This window comes from Haliotis rubra, unplaced genomic scaffold (assembly GCF_003918875.1).
Source record: "Haliotis rubra isolate DU_JTF1 unplaced genomic scaffold, ASM391887v1 Scf664, whole genome shotgun sequence".
NCBI classification, from domain to species: domain Eukaryota; kingdom Metazoa; phylum Mollusca; class Gastropoda; order Lepetellida; family Haliotidae; genus Haliotis; species Haliotis rubra.
Window position 1 is genome coordinate 262,979 of NW_025767373.1, and position 13,343 is coordinate 276,321.

Genomic DNA, 13,343 nt, shown 5'->3' on the forward strand with positions numbered 1-13,343 from the left:
TCTGTTCACAGATGAGAGTCGGTACTGCGTATCAACTGCAGATGGCAGAACAAGAATATGGCGACGACGTGGCCAGCGTTACTCAGACCAATGTGTTATGGAACGAGACTCATGGGGAGGTGCAAGCATCATGGTATGGGGTGGAACAGGCCTGAACCAGAGAGTGGGTCCTGTGGTGTTCCAGAACCTTGGTCCAGGGAGAGGAGGCGGCATCACAGAGGTGCGTTACATCGACACAGTTCTCAGACCCCACGTCATACACCATTTCGCACGTCACCGGAACAAGATTTTCCAGCATGATGACGCCCGGGCCTATACTGCCAGACCTACATGGGACTTCCTACAGCAGAACAGTGTCAACATTATTCAGTGGCCAGGCCTTAGTCCTGATTTAAACCCAATTGAACATCTTTGGGAACACAGCCGATTTATTGCGCCAGGGCTTTCGTCAGAGTGTGGTTCCAGGTGCCAATGGCCTTCATCAATCGATTGGTGCACTCCATGCATAGACGCTGTGCTGCAGTTATTGTCGCTCGTGGTGGTCACACTAGATACTGAAGTCAAAAGTCTGAATGGACTGTAAACGTTCACGTAATGTCTTGAAATCGTGCTGAGTTATTCATTGATGTGTCAAGATATTGTACACAAAACATGTTTTTGTAGTGATTTGATTTCTGTAATGATTTGATTACAGTGCCTATCTAATTTTGAATTCATACTGACGTTTTTTTGCTGCTGAGTATAGTATTGTTCTGTCGAACCTGAAAACGTAATCAGATCGAACCGAACTTAAAATCCTTAATGAATTACACGCTGCCCCTCGCAACTCTGCTGGTCAGAGCATTGCCTTTACGAACCACCTCTAAGCCAAGAGCATTGCCGCTACGTACCGCCTCTAAGCCAAGAGCATTGCTGCTACATACCGCCCTTAACCCAAGAGCATTAATCCCCCTGCTACTAACTCCTCTAAGCCCAGAGTATTGGCCCCTGCTACTTACCCCCTCTAAGCCCAGAGCATTGACCACTGCTAATACCGCCTCTAAGCCCAGAGCATTGACCACTGCTAATACCGCCTCTAAGCCCAGAGCATTGACCACTGCTAATACCGCCCCTAAGCCCAGAGCATTGACCACTGCTAATACCATCTCTAAGCCCAGAGCGTTGACCACTGCTTCTTACCGCCACTAAGCCCAGAGCGTTGACCCCTGCTACTTACCTCCTCTAAGCCCAGAGCATTGCCGCTACATCCCGCTTCTAAGCCCAGAGGATTGACCCACCCTACTACTATAGCCTCTACCCCAGAGTATTGACCACTGCTACATACTGCCTCTAAACCCAGAGCATGGACCCCCCTGTTACTTACCGCCTCTAAACCCCGAGCATTGATCCTCAACTACTTACCGCCTCTAAGCCCGTGGTGGTCAGAGCATTGACCCCCAACTACTTACCGCCTCTAAGCCCGTGGTGGTCAGAGCATTGACCCTCAACTACTTACCGCCTCTAAGCCCGTGGTGGTCAGAGCATTGACCCTCAACTACTTACCGCCTCTACGCCCGTGGTGGTCAGAGCATTGACAGTCAACTACTTACCGCCTCTAAGCCCGTGGTGGTCAGGGCATTGAGCCCTAGCTGTCCCACCCACATCATTTTCTCGGAGAACATGACCCCCGCGCTGATCCAGTGCTGGCTGGCGTTGGTGCTGAAGGAGGAGTGGTCGTGCACCTGCACCACTGTTTCCAGGACCATCTTGTCCTCAGCGGTATCGTTCATCACCTCAAAGTTGCACAGCGAAGCCATGTTGATGATTGTTCGATCACTCAGCCCCTCCACGTACCTGGAACAGCGAGTGGACTGCAGTTAGTGGGTGAGCTTCGCTACGCTTAAGTCCCGAGTTCGATTCCCTTCATGGCTACAAAGTGCTAAAAGCGGCGTGACGAGCAAACCACCAGCCTACCTCACGAACCCTCTTATAAAGTACAGTCAAAAGCACTCTTGTGTCGAAATTGACCGTGCTTCGAGATGCGACACAATCGCAAATCGTGATTGAATCATGGAACGCAAGGACCAAGAATGTTGTTAGTCAAACACTGTGACGTAGAAGTTAAAGGGATCTAAGCCAAAACAATCAATTTTGACACAATACATGTAAAAGACCAAGCTTTTAAATCGAGAAATACTGGTTAGTAAATAAACGAGTCTGGACTAGAGAATCCAGTGGTAGACAACATGAGCCTCCATACGCAGTTGGAATACGATGGCATGCACCATGTATCTACAAACTCCGAGACACTGACCACGCGATCATGTTAGTCGCCTCTTACCATAAGCATTGGTTGGTGGTCAAACAATTCAGATATGGTTAGGCAGATACGTCTACATCCCGTCTCAAAGTTTTCAAAATCAAGGGAATTCGATGACTGAGTTCGAACCCAGTAGTAGTATGATACAATCACTCTCGGTGACTTGGCCCCGATGTGGGGGTTCCCCGATGTGGGGGATCTTTGCATGTACGTTGTGGTGGACTACGTTAGTCACAGACCACTGTAACTCAGGTTGCCATTGCGGCGTTAATCGACATACACCTGACGTTGACGTCAATGTTGTTTTCAATGTGAACTACAGGGACGCACTTACTTGTACGCGTATTGTACAGCTTTGTTTACAGCAGATTTCGTTGCACAAGGAAGGTTCTTGCCAGCTGAGGTGACTTCGGTCCTACAAATAGTTATCGGGGAGTGGCCGTCGCCGGTGGTGTCGTTGGGCATGATGAACTCGATGTCCATGACGGGGAGTAAGACATTTCTCGCTGTGGTTATTTCAAGAGCTACTTTACTGGCGCTCCCAACATACACGTTCTCGCCACCGGACGTGTATTGCATTTTCATTGTGGGAACGCTGTCATTCTGAAAACAAAATCCAGAATTAGCACATAACGCCGCTTCAACGCCGCTTTGAGCAGATTTATGTTAATTTTGCATCAAGCCGTGGCCACTTGAGAAGGAACATGTCGTTTACCACTTTTCTAAAATAATCGAAAACGGGTTCAACCAAACCTGAAAACATAATCAGGGCGACAGGCCAAACAGTTGTCGATATTGCGAGCATCGAGACAAGGTCAAGGTCATCATTTATGTCACTGGCCTGAGCTGAGTGTTCATGCAATGTCTACAGTTAGTAGCCATGTTGGCCACCGGATCTACAAATGTGATGGTTCAGTGCTATGTTAAAGCAAAAGGGCTATTCACTACAAGGCTGTATCTACTTGCCTCGTACAAAGCGGTGTATGTAACAAGTTCAAATCTGGCTCGTACTGCATAGAGTAACACTTCTGTATACTATACATTGAACATAAATGGGGCACAAACACACCCTAAATAGAACCTCTGTTGTCATGTCCACGACGGATATCGCAACAAAGCAGCAAGAGGACTGTGCATTGGATCTATGGTGCATGGATAGGACCAAACACATCGATGATCCCAAGCAGCATGAGGACCTAAAACTACTCCAGCGTACAGAAGTAAGTCGTCCGATATATATCAAGGTAAATTCCCCCAAACTTCATTTCCTAAATTATCACGAACCTACACTTCAAAGGGAAAATTCGCAGTAGGTCTATAAGCATTACATCGTGTCATTCATATTTCATTAATCCGTACGACTTCACGGAAAACGACGCCATCGGAATTAACCTTGTTTCACTGTCAAGACACGAGTAACCTACCGCGACATCAGCAGACGCTGCGGAAGCCTCAACGTCAATGGAAACTTGGTGGAGGTTTAGTTGGGTATCTTCCACATAGAGAGCTATGTCAACATTGTGCGGAGCGCCAGTTAACGAAATGTTTGTTCCTTTGACCAAGACTTGAAATTTAACCATGTTGGAATCAGCAGTTGTGTTGATAGATGACCACTGGCCGACGTTGGTGACTCGTTTCAAGTCCAAGGTAGCAGAATCCACGACCGTACCACCGGCTTTCCTGAAATAGTAACAGAACCAGTATGAGAATGTACAGCTATATCATATCGAACAGAACATATCGAAACAAAACAGTGGTTGATATTATGAAGGAGTGAGTGACTGAGGTTAGTTTTACGCCGCACGCGAGCAATATTCCAGCTATATGGCGGCGGTCTGTAAATAATCGAGTCTGGACCACATATTCCAGTGATCAACAGCATGAGCATCGATCTGCGCAACTGAGAACCGATGACATGTGTCAACCAAGTCAGCGAGTTTAACCACCAGATCCCGTTAGTCGCCTCTTACGACAAGCATGGGTTACTGAAGATCAATATTCTAACCCGGACCTTCACGGGTTATTATGAAGGAAGTTTTGCGGTAGGTATAAAGTGGTTGAAATTACGAACTCCAGCATACATCACTACCGATAACAGGGGGCACAGCATGCATCACTACTGATAACAGGGGGCACAGCATGCATCACTACTGATAACAAGGGGCACAGCATGCATCACTACTGATAACAGGGGGCACAGCATGCATCACTACTGATAACAGGGGGCACAGCATGCATCACTACCGATAACAGGGGCACAGCATGCATCACTACTGATAACAGGGGCACAGCATGCATCACTACTGATAACAGGGGGCACAACATGCATCACTACTGATAACAGGGGGCACAGCATGCATCACTACTGATAGCAGGGGGCACAGCATGCATCACTACTGATAACAGGGGGCACAGCATGCATCACTACCGATAACAGGGGGCACAGCATGCATCACTACTGATAACAGGGGGCACAGCATGCATCACTACTGATAACAGGGGGCACAGCATGCATCACTACTGATAACAGGGGGCACAGCATGCATCACTACTGATAACAGGGGGCACAGCATGCATCACTACCGATAACAGGGGGCACGGTTGGCCCAGCTGAGTAAAGTGCCACAATTCGATGTTTTGAGTTACGCACCTTTGGCACACCAGAAACCTGTGATCGTGGTTTCGATTTCCGGTTTGCCCGCTTATATATCACTCACCTCAGCTTTTCTACTCTAAATTAATGTACAATAACAGTTGAATACACAGAAAATATAACAACTTTGTCCATGTTTCGACGTTTGCGTGGTGATGTTTGTGGCTTTGTGACTACTATCCAAACCACCACCACCACCACCACCATCATCATCCATTGGCAGTATGGCAGTTGTCCCTTATTTTGTTAGGGCCTCTTACAATTAGATAAAATTAAAAACAGTACATAAATGACAATGGGATGCCTATTTCACATGAATTCTTAAAACAAAAATTAGAGAACGTCAGTGTACACCTGGCCTCATAGTGACTCGGGGTGCTGGGGTCGCCTTGTAATTAAAACTTTCGGTCGTCACGCCGATTCCCCACGTGAATACAATGTGAGAAACCCATGTCGTGTACCCGCCGTGATATTGCTGGAATATTGCTAAACTCACTCACTCTCAGCGATTCCTTTTTTACCTGATTTTATACTCAGCTTCCAGTTCAAGGTCAACGCATGGAAGGTGATTGCCGGCGAAGGACACCCGCACGCTGCACACTTGCAGCAAGGGGTTTTGGGAAGCATCCAACGGTCCCAGAACTTCAAGTCTGTATGAATTCGTGGAAGATTCAGGTAGCTCTGCCACAGCTTCAATGATGACGGGCGTACTCTCGGAGGTCTTGTCAGTCACAGCAGCTGGCGCAGGGAAGGTGACTCCCGTCTTGGGTAAAAAACAAATGGATGATAAATAGATAGATAATACTATATTTTCACTGAGCTGATTTCAGCTAAACTGCTCATAAAGGATTCCATACGATAGTTAGTATCGCGGTCCATATATCAGTGTGCGGTTTTCGTTCTCAACTCCCGGGGAATAATACAACCTGCTCTGACTGTGTGGTGGTAGAAGGTTAACGGACATCCTACTATAGCTTATGCTGTATGCGGGGCTGTGGAGTAGCTTAGTGGTGAAAGCATTTATCGTCACACCGAAGACCCGGGTTCGATTCCCCACAAGGGTACAATATGTGAAGCCCATTTCTGATGCCCCCTGCTGTGATATTGCTGGTGTATTGCTAAAAGCGAGTTAAAACCATACTCACACACTCACTATACTGCATACGCTTTATACGGAAAAACACATTTTCTACATTTATACTGGGAAAATACGGATGCCAAGCTTTGTTGCGTGATTCGGGAAGAACTAGTTCGAAAGATGTCACCTTGTGCAAGTCGAGATAAGCCATCAGAGACTAGTTGAATGCTGTGACAGAAGTGAGAAACGTAAAACGCTGGGCCCTTATTCTCGAAACGTTCGTAGCTCTAAGAATTCTTAACTTTGATCGTAGTCAATGTGTTAAGAATGGGCTTAAGAAGTTCGTAGAGCTACGAACGTTTCGAGAATAGCTAGCCAGTTCTACTTACTGAACTTCCGGCCACTTTGGCAGTGGCGGCGATCTTGAGCTGCCCTGCCCAGATCTGGTTGGTTCCTATCTCCAACGCTGCTCCCAACCAGTAATCCTGCCCCACAAATGAATCGTCTTCGAACAGGTGAGCTACGAACTCAAGGGTCAGGCGATTGTCGGCGGTTGGATTGCCATTCTCCCTCATACCTGGATCAAAGAACATTAGTTTATCTGTAAAGTGAGACACATGTCACTTATATTCGGGGCCGTGAGGATCCGCGTTAGAATGTGTCTTCAACAACTCATGCTTGTCGTAAGAGGAAATTAACGGGATCTGGTGGTCAGGCTCGCTGACTTGGTTGACACATGTCATCGCATCCCACTTGCATAGATCTATGCTCATGCTGTTGATCACTGGATTGTCTGGTTTGACTTGATTATTTACAGACCGTTGCCATATAGCTGGAATATTGCTGAGGGACAACAAACATCAACAACTTATATCAGGTTTAATGATGTCGATGATTAACAGACACAGTAAAACAAAACAGAAATATAGGATTCAAACTCACGACAACGGATCCAGGGTGAAGCGTAACGCAACACTACATAGATCTGCGCCTATGGTCACATGGTCATCCTTGCTTAAGGATATCGACATGAGGTGTTCCAAGTGATTTACAGTAAATACAAGTATTATCTAAAGATCTAAATATTCCGTAACCTACGTTTCTACATTGTTACATTTCAAAATGGGGAGAGCACAGCGTAAATGGCAACATGCCTGTGTTCTTAGCAACGGTACAATCTTCTTACAACTGCTTTTATGTTGTTTGCTGTGAACAAAGCTTGGGGCCCTTTTATGGACACCCTCAAAAACAGATTTTCCCATGCTTGGTTTTGTACATACAACCAGGAGACACTGGAGGTTGGTTTTATGTAATAATTGGGTTGTTAACACAAATGTCTAGGGTAAATATTTATGACGTCAATTTCTACTGGAGTTTTACCTTTATTAATAGCCTTGCCAATTTCAAGGCGAGCCCGAGAGTTGCCCTTGGTATTGCCTTCTTTGTGAAGCGTGTGAGTAGGGGATGTTATGTCGAAGCCGCAGTCGTAGTTGACGGCGACGTCCTTGCCTTTTACGGCGCAGATGGACATGACGTTGCTGGTGTTGAGGGGAGCAAACGCGTCAAAGCTGAGTGTGACTGCGGGGTACGGCATGTATATGTCCACTCTGAATACGGCCGAACTTCCTATGCTCATCTGGTCGGGACCAGTGAAGTTGATGGTTGGTGTGGTTGGGAATGTCTGTGAAGAGAAACGCACACACTTAATGTTGTTTTACACTAACTTGGAAATAACTAATGTCCGAATCCACACTTTGGTGTGAATATTTGTTAGGAGAAACGTTACGATTGAAGTATTTTACGAATAACGCGATATCACATTAGCATTATAATAACTGAGTTCTCTGTAATGCTGTAGGATGTGTTTAGATCCAACACAAAACGCGAACGCATTCATAACCTTCACTCGCCGGGGAATGAACATGTTTAGGATCGTGTATTTAGCTACATGCGTGTAGTGTACAAATTCGGGTAAACATTGTATCTCCCCTTAACATTTACTGGAGGCAATATTCACAAACGGCGATGTATGTTCTTAGTGACTAAAATCACGAAGGTTTTCTGGCGGATTTGATAAACGGTGTTCATGCTCCATTTCCTACTCTCTCTCTCTATAGGAGAGAGATCAGGTGAATTTGCAGGTGAGGGCGATTAAACTGCTTAAACCACGAGGGCATACTTATGTAATACGCGTGTAACGTATTAGGCATGATGAAGATTATCAAAATGAGTACAATTTTATTGTTTTAAAATAGAAATAATTGCCCTAGGGCAGTTATTCAGTTGTGCTAATGAAACACTTCCAAGAACAACGGACATAACTTTCCCTAGTGGTTTAATTGAAGATTGTACTATTGTTCAAGTCGGAGCAACTCGGGCCGTGTGAGGACGGGCATGAATCTGTTGGGTCATATATTTATGCTTTTATTCCTCCATAGGAGAGTACACAGGAAAATTGAGATGAAAAGAGAATATGAAATATATCAATTTACGTATTTACACAGTTAATGACGCGGGTTTTCATTACAGTCTATATTTTTGCTTCAAGTTCAGGTGATAGAGTCACAGAGCTCGTACAGTCCTTTGACTATGTGACTGGCATATTCCAAATGTTCATCCTCATTTAGGTGAGTCGGGGATGTGCATGACAGCAAGCAACATACGAGGTCATGGTCATCTTTCTCCAGGAGAGTCACCGTTGTTTCAATGGCTCCATAACTTAGGATGTCACACCACAGTTTGTCTCTCTGCACAGTTGCCCGTGGGCACACACACACTTTGTGAATCAGGTGATCCAGATAGTTCTGCCCACACATATTACAACCACACACTGTATATGGACGCCACAGAGCAGCGAGGTGTACAATTAAGGAGGAGTCTAATTAACCTATTCAGACAATGACCTACTTTTCAGCCGATCCGAATTTTCTCGTGTGAAAGTGAAAATAGACATCACAAACGACTATGGTTACACTGAATTCCAATTCCTTGTTTCATTTACAAAATGAATTTCAACTTTAAACTTCAATAACATCGTATTTCTATATGTTGTGGCGAGGTGTAGGCAGCATGACCTTAACTAAGACGTCACAGACTGCCCCAGTTTGATGAGGTCGTAAAATGATTCACACCTGTTATGTGTTTTTGGCGCTTATTCAGTGTAGTTTTGTAACGCACAATGTGATTGATATAATATCAAGTCCGTACCAGACCGCCAAACTGTTCTAGCGGCAGAGCCTCGATTTGAGATTTCCACGATTTCCAGGTTTATGTTTGTCAGTGCTGGTTGTACGACAGTCACGCTGCACATGTTTGCAAGAATAATAAGGAGCGTAGTGTTGCAATATACACGTGCTTAGAAGTATCAAATAATACTGATTAATATTTATGTATCCAGATATATGAATTGGTCTCAACATTCTGGACTGGTTATTGTACTAAGTTGCGCAATAGGACGGAACCCAGTCAAACAGGTTGCGAGACTGTTGTGTAATTGATGTTTTGACTTGAACAACTAAAGGGGTTCTCTGACGTGCACTTTTCCCTCCCCGAATCATCACGGAACCAGCCCCAAAATGATTCCTCTCCAAGACACAGGCTTAAACATAACGATCCCCAAGACGTTTGTAAACGCTTTGTTCTGCCACAACAGGATTTCTTGACTACCAAAAACAACAGTCCTCCGTCACAATCGACGTTGACGAACATGATTTCGGCACCACCTTTGACAGTTTTCTCGTTGACGTTGAGTCAGGATAGGCCGAATTTCGGGACGACGTGGTCGTATCCCGTAATAATATAGATCATTTGTAATGCGCTTGACTCCACAACACTTGGCCATGCTCTAAGCGTAAACACAAGACAGTCAGTAGCGAAGAAAAAGAAATGTCTTTAGATGAGATTTGAAACTTGAGAGAGTTGGAGCAGATTTGATGTCTGTAGGGAGAGAGTTCCACAGGCAAGCAGCTGAATGTTTGAAGGATCTATGTCCGAAAGTTTTGAGTTTATATGGAGGCACAACAAGCAGTGATTGATCGGCAGATCTGAGATTCCTCGGTGGGACGTAGGGTGAGACAAGGGCTTGGAGATAGAGTAGAGCAGTTCCATTTAGTACTTGGTAAGTTAGAGTTAAAATCTTAAACTCTATTCTTTCCCTAATTCTCGACCAGTGGAGAGACTTCAATGCAGGCTGGATATGACCAGATAGTTTTGTGCGCGTGATAATCCTTGCGGCGGTGTTCTGCAGTTTCTGCAGTCTGTGAAGTTGGTCACTGGTAATACCAATCAAGAGACTATTGCAGTAGTCTAACCGCGACAATACTAGGGATCTCATCAGTGTGGCAGTGGTGTTTCTAGTAAGGAGGTGACGGATAGAACCAACGTTCCTGAGGTGGTGGTGGCAGATCTTTGATAGGTGGTTAATATGCTTCTCCATGGATAGATTCTCATCTAAAACACACCTAGGTTTTTAACGCAATGAGAAACAGGAATTTCTACATCATCGATCTGAAGATGACGTAAGCGGTTACTGCATGGGTTGATAACCATCCTGAAATGGTGCGAGCAGTGGTCACCGCGGTCAGGAACCTCTGTCAGACATGGGTCACTCATATCTATCTGTCCTGTCGCGGTGTGGTGGCGCATGGACTTCGTGCACGTAGGCGATCAGGACTCCATGTTTTTGTGATAACGCCTCCACGGTGCTGAAATAGCGTTTTGGTTTCATCGGAAATGTGCAGTCACCTGACGTTGATAAATTCCCCCACGGATCACCCTGATAGCCTCATGACGTTGTGGATCGTGTGTGTTGTGTATTAGTCGTTTAATTTTGTCAACGATCAAACGTCAAACAATTCAGCTTTTCAAATCGACAACAGGTTTTTCGTCATTCATCGACAGTAACAGGGCTACTTCCGGGTCTCTCTTTGCATGTGCCAGCTTGCGATATGTGAGACGGGGCCGAGCTTACTTCCGGTACCAGATTTCCGGTGACAAGCGTATAAACAAGAACCAGTTCTGGTTCCAAATTGCGCGACCGCCAAATACGACTTAACTAGACCAGACCAAGTTTACGTTGTTTGTCACCGGGAGTACTTACGTCTCGCGAAGTGCCGTGACCTATTTATCAAGATGCACATGTACAAACGTGTTGCACGTGCCAAAACTGAAACCACGTACGTCACGAAACGAACCACAAGCATGTGTTCATTTCAATTAAATACTTACTGTGTTGATCTGTATTTGAGTGCACGTGTAGTTCCAACACGTATTTTTATTTCCAAAGTCCACAGTTTGTGTGTGGGCTGTGTAAAATAATGGGGTCACCTAAATAGTTTAAATTGTCATCATGTAATTTCACTGTCAGCTTCCGTCTCTTGCATGATTACTCTCATAATAATCACATTACTCGATTACTCCTATAACAATAACGCATTTGTGAATACAGCTCTCTAAAACATTGCCACATGCACCTACATGATCTTGAATTGTAATCCTTCATACTACCACCGTTTTTCTAGTCACTATTAACTTGAAATTGCTACTTGTCTATGTTAATACCGTACCAAGTACGTTGTACGTCCTGTTCAAATATGTCTTATGAATAGGATTTGATATCTAATTTCACTACAGAGACAACTACAGTTATAACGAACTCAAAGCAACCTCCGATTTTACTTTGTAATAAGACCCGTGAAAATCAGGGGTAGACTTGGCCTTTAGCTACCCACGCTTGCTCTAAGGGTCAACTAAAGTGATCAGATGGTCAAACTTGGTTGACACATGTCATTATATCCTCATTGCGTAGATCGATGCTCATGCTGTTGATCACTGGATTGTCTGATCCAGAATGGATTATTTACAAACCACCGCCATATAGCTGGAATATTGCTGAGTGCGACGAAAAACAACAAACAACTTATAGAAGATTCTGTGTACAAGAAGCCAACTTTCAAGGATCAGATCAAACAAGCACTTATTACCACTCTCACTAGAAGCCAAGTCAAACACCTGTTGATAGAAACTATTCATCAATATCTGAGCCTCTCGTTATTTGGTAGTGAATATCCACTTAAGCTTTCAAAATCTATGCTAAATGAGTTTTGGAAAGATACTCTAAATGCTTTTGCCAAATATAGTTATAAAAATAAACCAAATACCTATAAAGAGTTCCTTAGTTCCTTTTGTATAACAGAAACATAATTATGAACACGATATTGTTAATATTTATAACAACAGTTCATTATACCCATTGCGGTTAAAGCAGTAGCAAGTGGCCGTAGCGAAAACGTCAGTTCGCTGTAACGTCCTTTATCAGTTTACTGTATATTATTCATCTTATCCAGGTTTGACCATATGATTTGTTAAACATCTGTAACATATACTAGGCACATAAAGAAACTGTGCATACAAAAGTTTAATATCTAAATTTATCAAACCTTTGTAGACGCATAAGGATTTAAACTCAGAGATTAGTGACATGTATCCAACATGCATGCACGTGCCACGTTCCGTGACGTCAGTGGGTTCGTCCTTGAGACGTGCAATACGTTGTTGCACGTGCATTCCGGGAAAGAGAAACAGAGCAATGAATGCCACACAATACTGTCACTTTGGAAAGCTCAACCCCTGCCCTTGGGATCGTTCAAAAAATTAAACGGCTATTGAAACGCATAGCATGCCAAGGCTCACGTCTGCAGAACGTCATGAGGCCATTGGGATGGTCCGTGGGGGAATGTCTCAACGACAAGTGACTGCATATTTCCACTGCCACCGGAACACCATTTCTGCACTGGTGAAACGCTACGAGAACACAAATGACGTCATTGATCGGCCACGTTCTGGACGTCCACGTGTAACAACGCCAAGACAGGACAGATGGATAAGGGTGACCCTTCTTCGCCACAGGTTTCAGACTGCAGTGATGACTGCCCGAACCATCCCAGGACTTCGCCGTATCCACCCCAACACAGTTCGACAATCACAGGATCAGACTACGACGTCCCGCCATACGGCCTATCCTGACACAACGTCATCGACAAGCTCGCCGAATGTGGTGCCGAAATCATGTCCGCAGACCCTTGTTTTGGTGGAGAAATGTTGTTTTGAAAGATGAGTCCAGGTTTAACATTTCCCATAGTGATGGACGCCAACGTGCATATAGACGCGTGAGAGAACGTTATGCGCAGGCCTGTGTCTTGGTGATTGTTCAGGGCAACTGAGAGGAATCGCTTTGATGGTGGTTCCGTGATGATTTGACTTACTGGGTGGAATAACAGCACGCCTTGAAAGAACTCCTTTGGTGATTGTTCACC

At 44.8% G+C, this 13,343-nt stretch overlaps 1 protein-coding gene across 1 annotated transcript in view; it reads right to left on the reverse strand.

Annotated features, from left to right (window-relative positions):
* LOC124257517 overlaps positions 1–13,343 on the reverse strand; it is a 110,152-nt gene that overhangs the window by 39,613 nt on the left and 57,196 nt on the right. Inside the window, exons 8-13 of the mRNA XM_046691603.1 lie at positions 7,411–7,711; positions 6,420–6,607; positions 5,474–5,715; positions 3,724–3,979; positions 2,634–2,902; positions 1,590–1,833 (exon numbers count right to left, since the gene is read on the reverse strand). Of these exons, the coding sequence (XP_046547559.1) occupies positions 1,590–1,833; positions 2,634–2,902; positions 3,724–3,979; positions 5,474–5,715; positions 6,420–6,607; positions 7,411–7,711 (1,500 nt within the window). The remainder of the gene's footprint in view (positions 1–1,589; positions 1,834–2,633; positions 2,903–3,723; positions 3,980–5,473; positions 5,716–6,419; positions 6,608–7,410; positions 7,712–13,343) is intronic.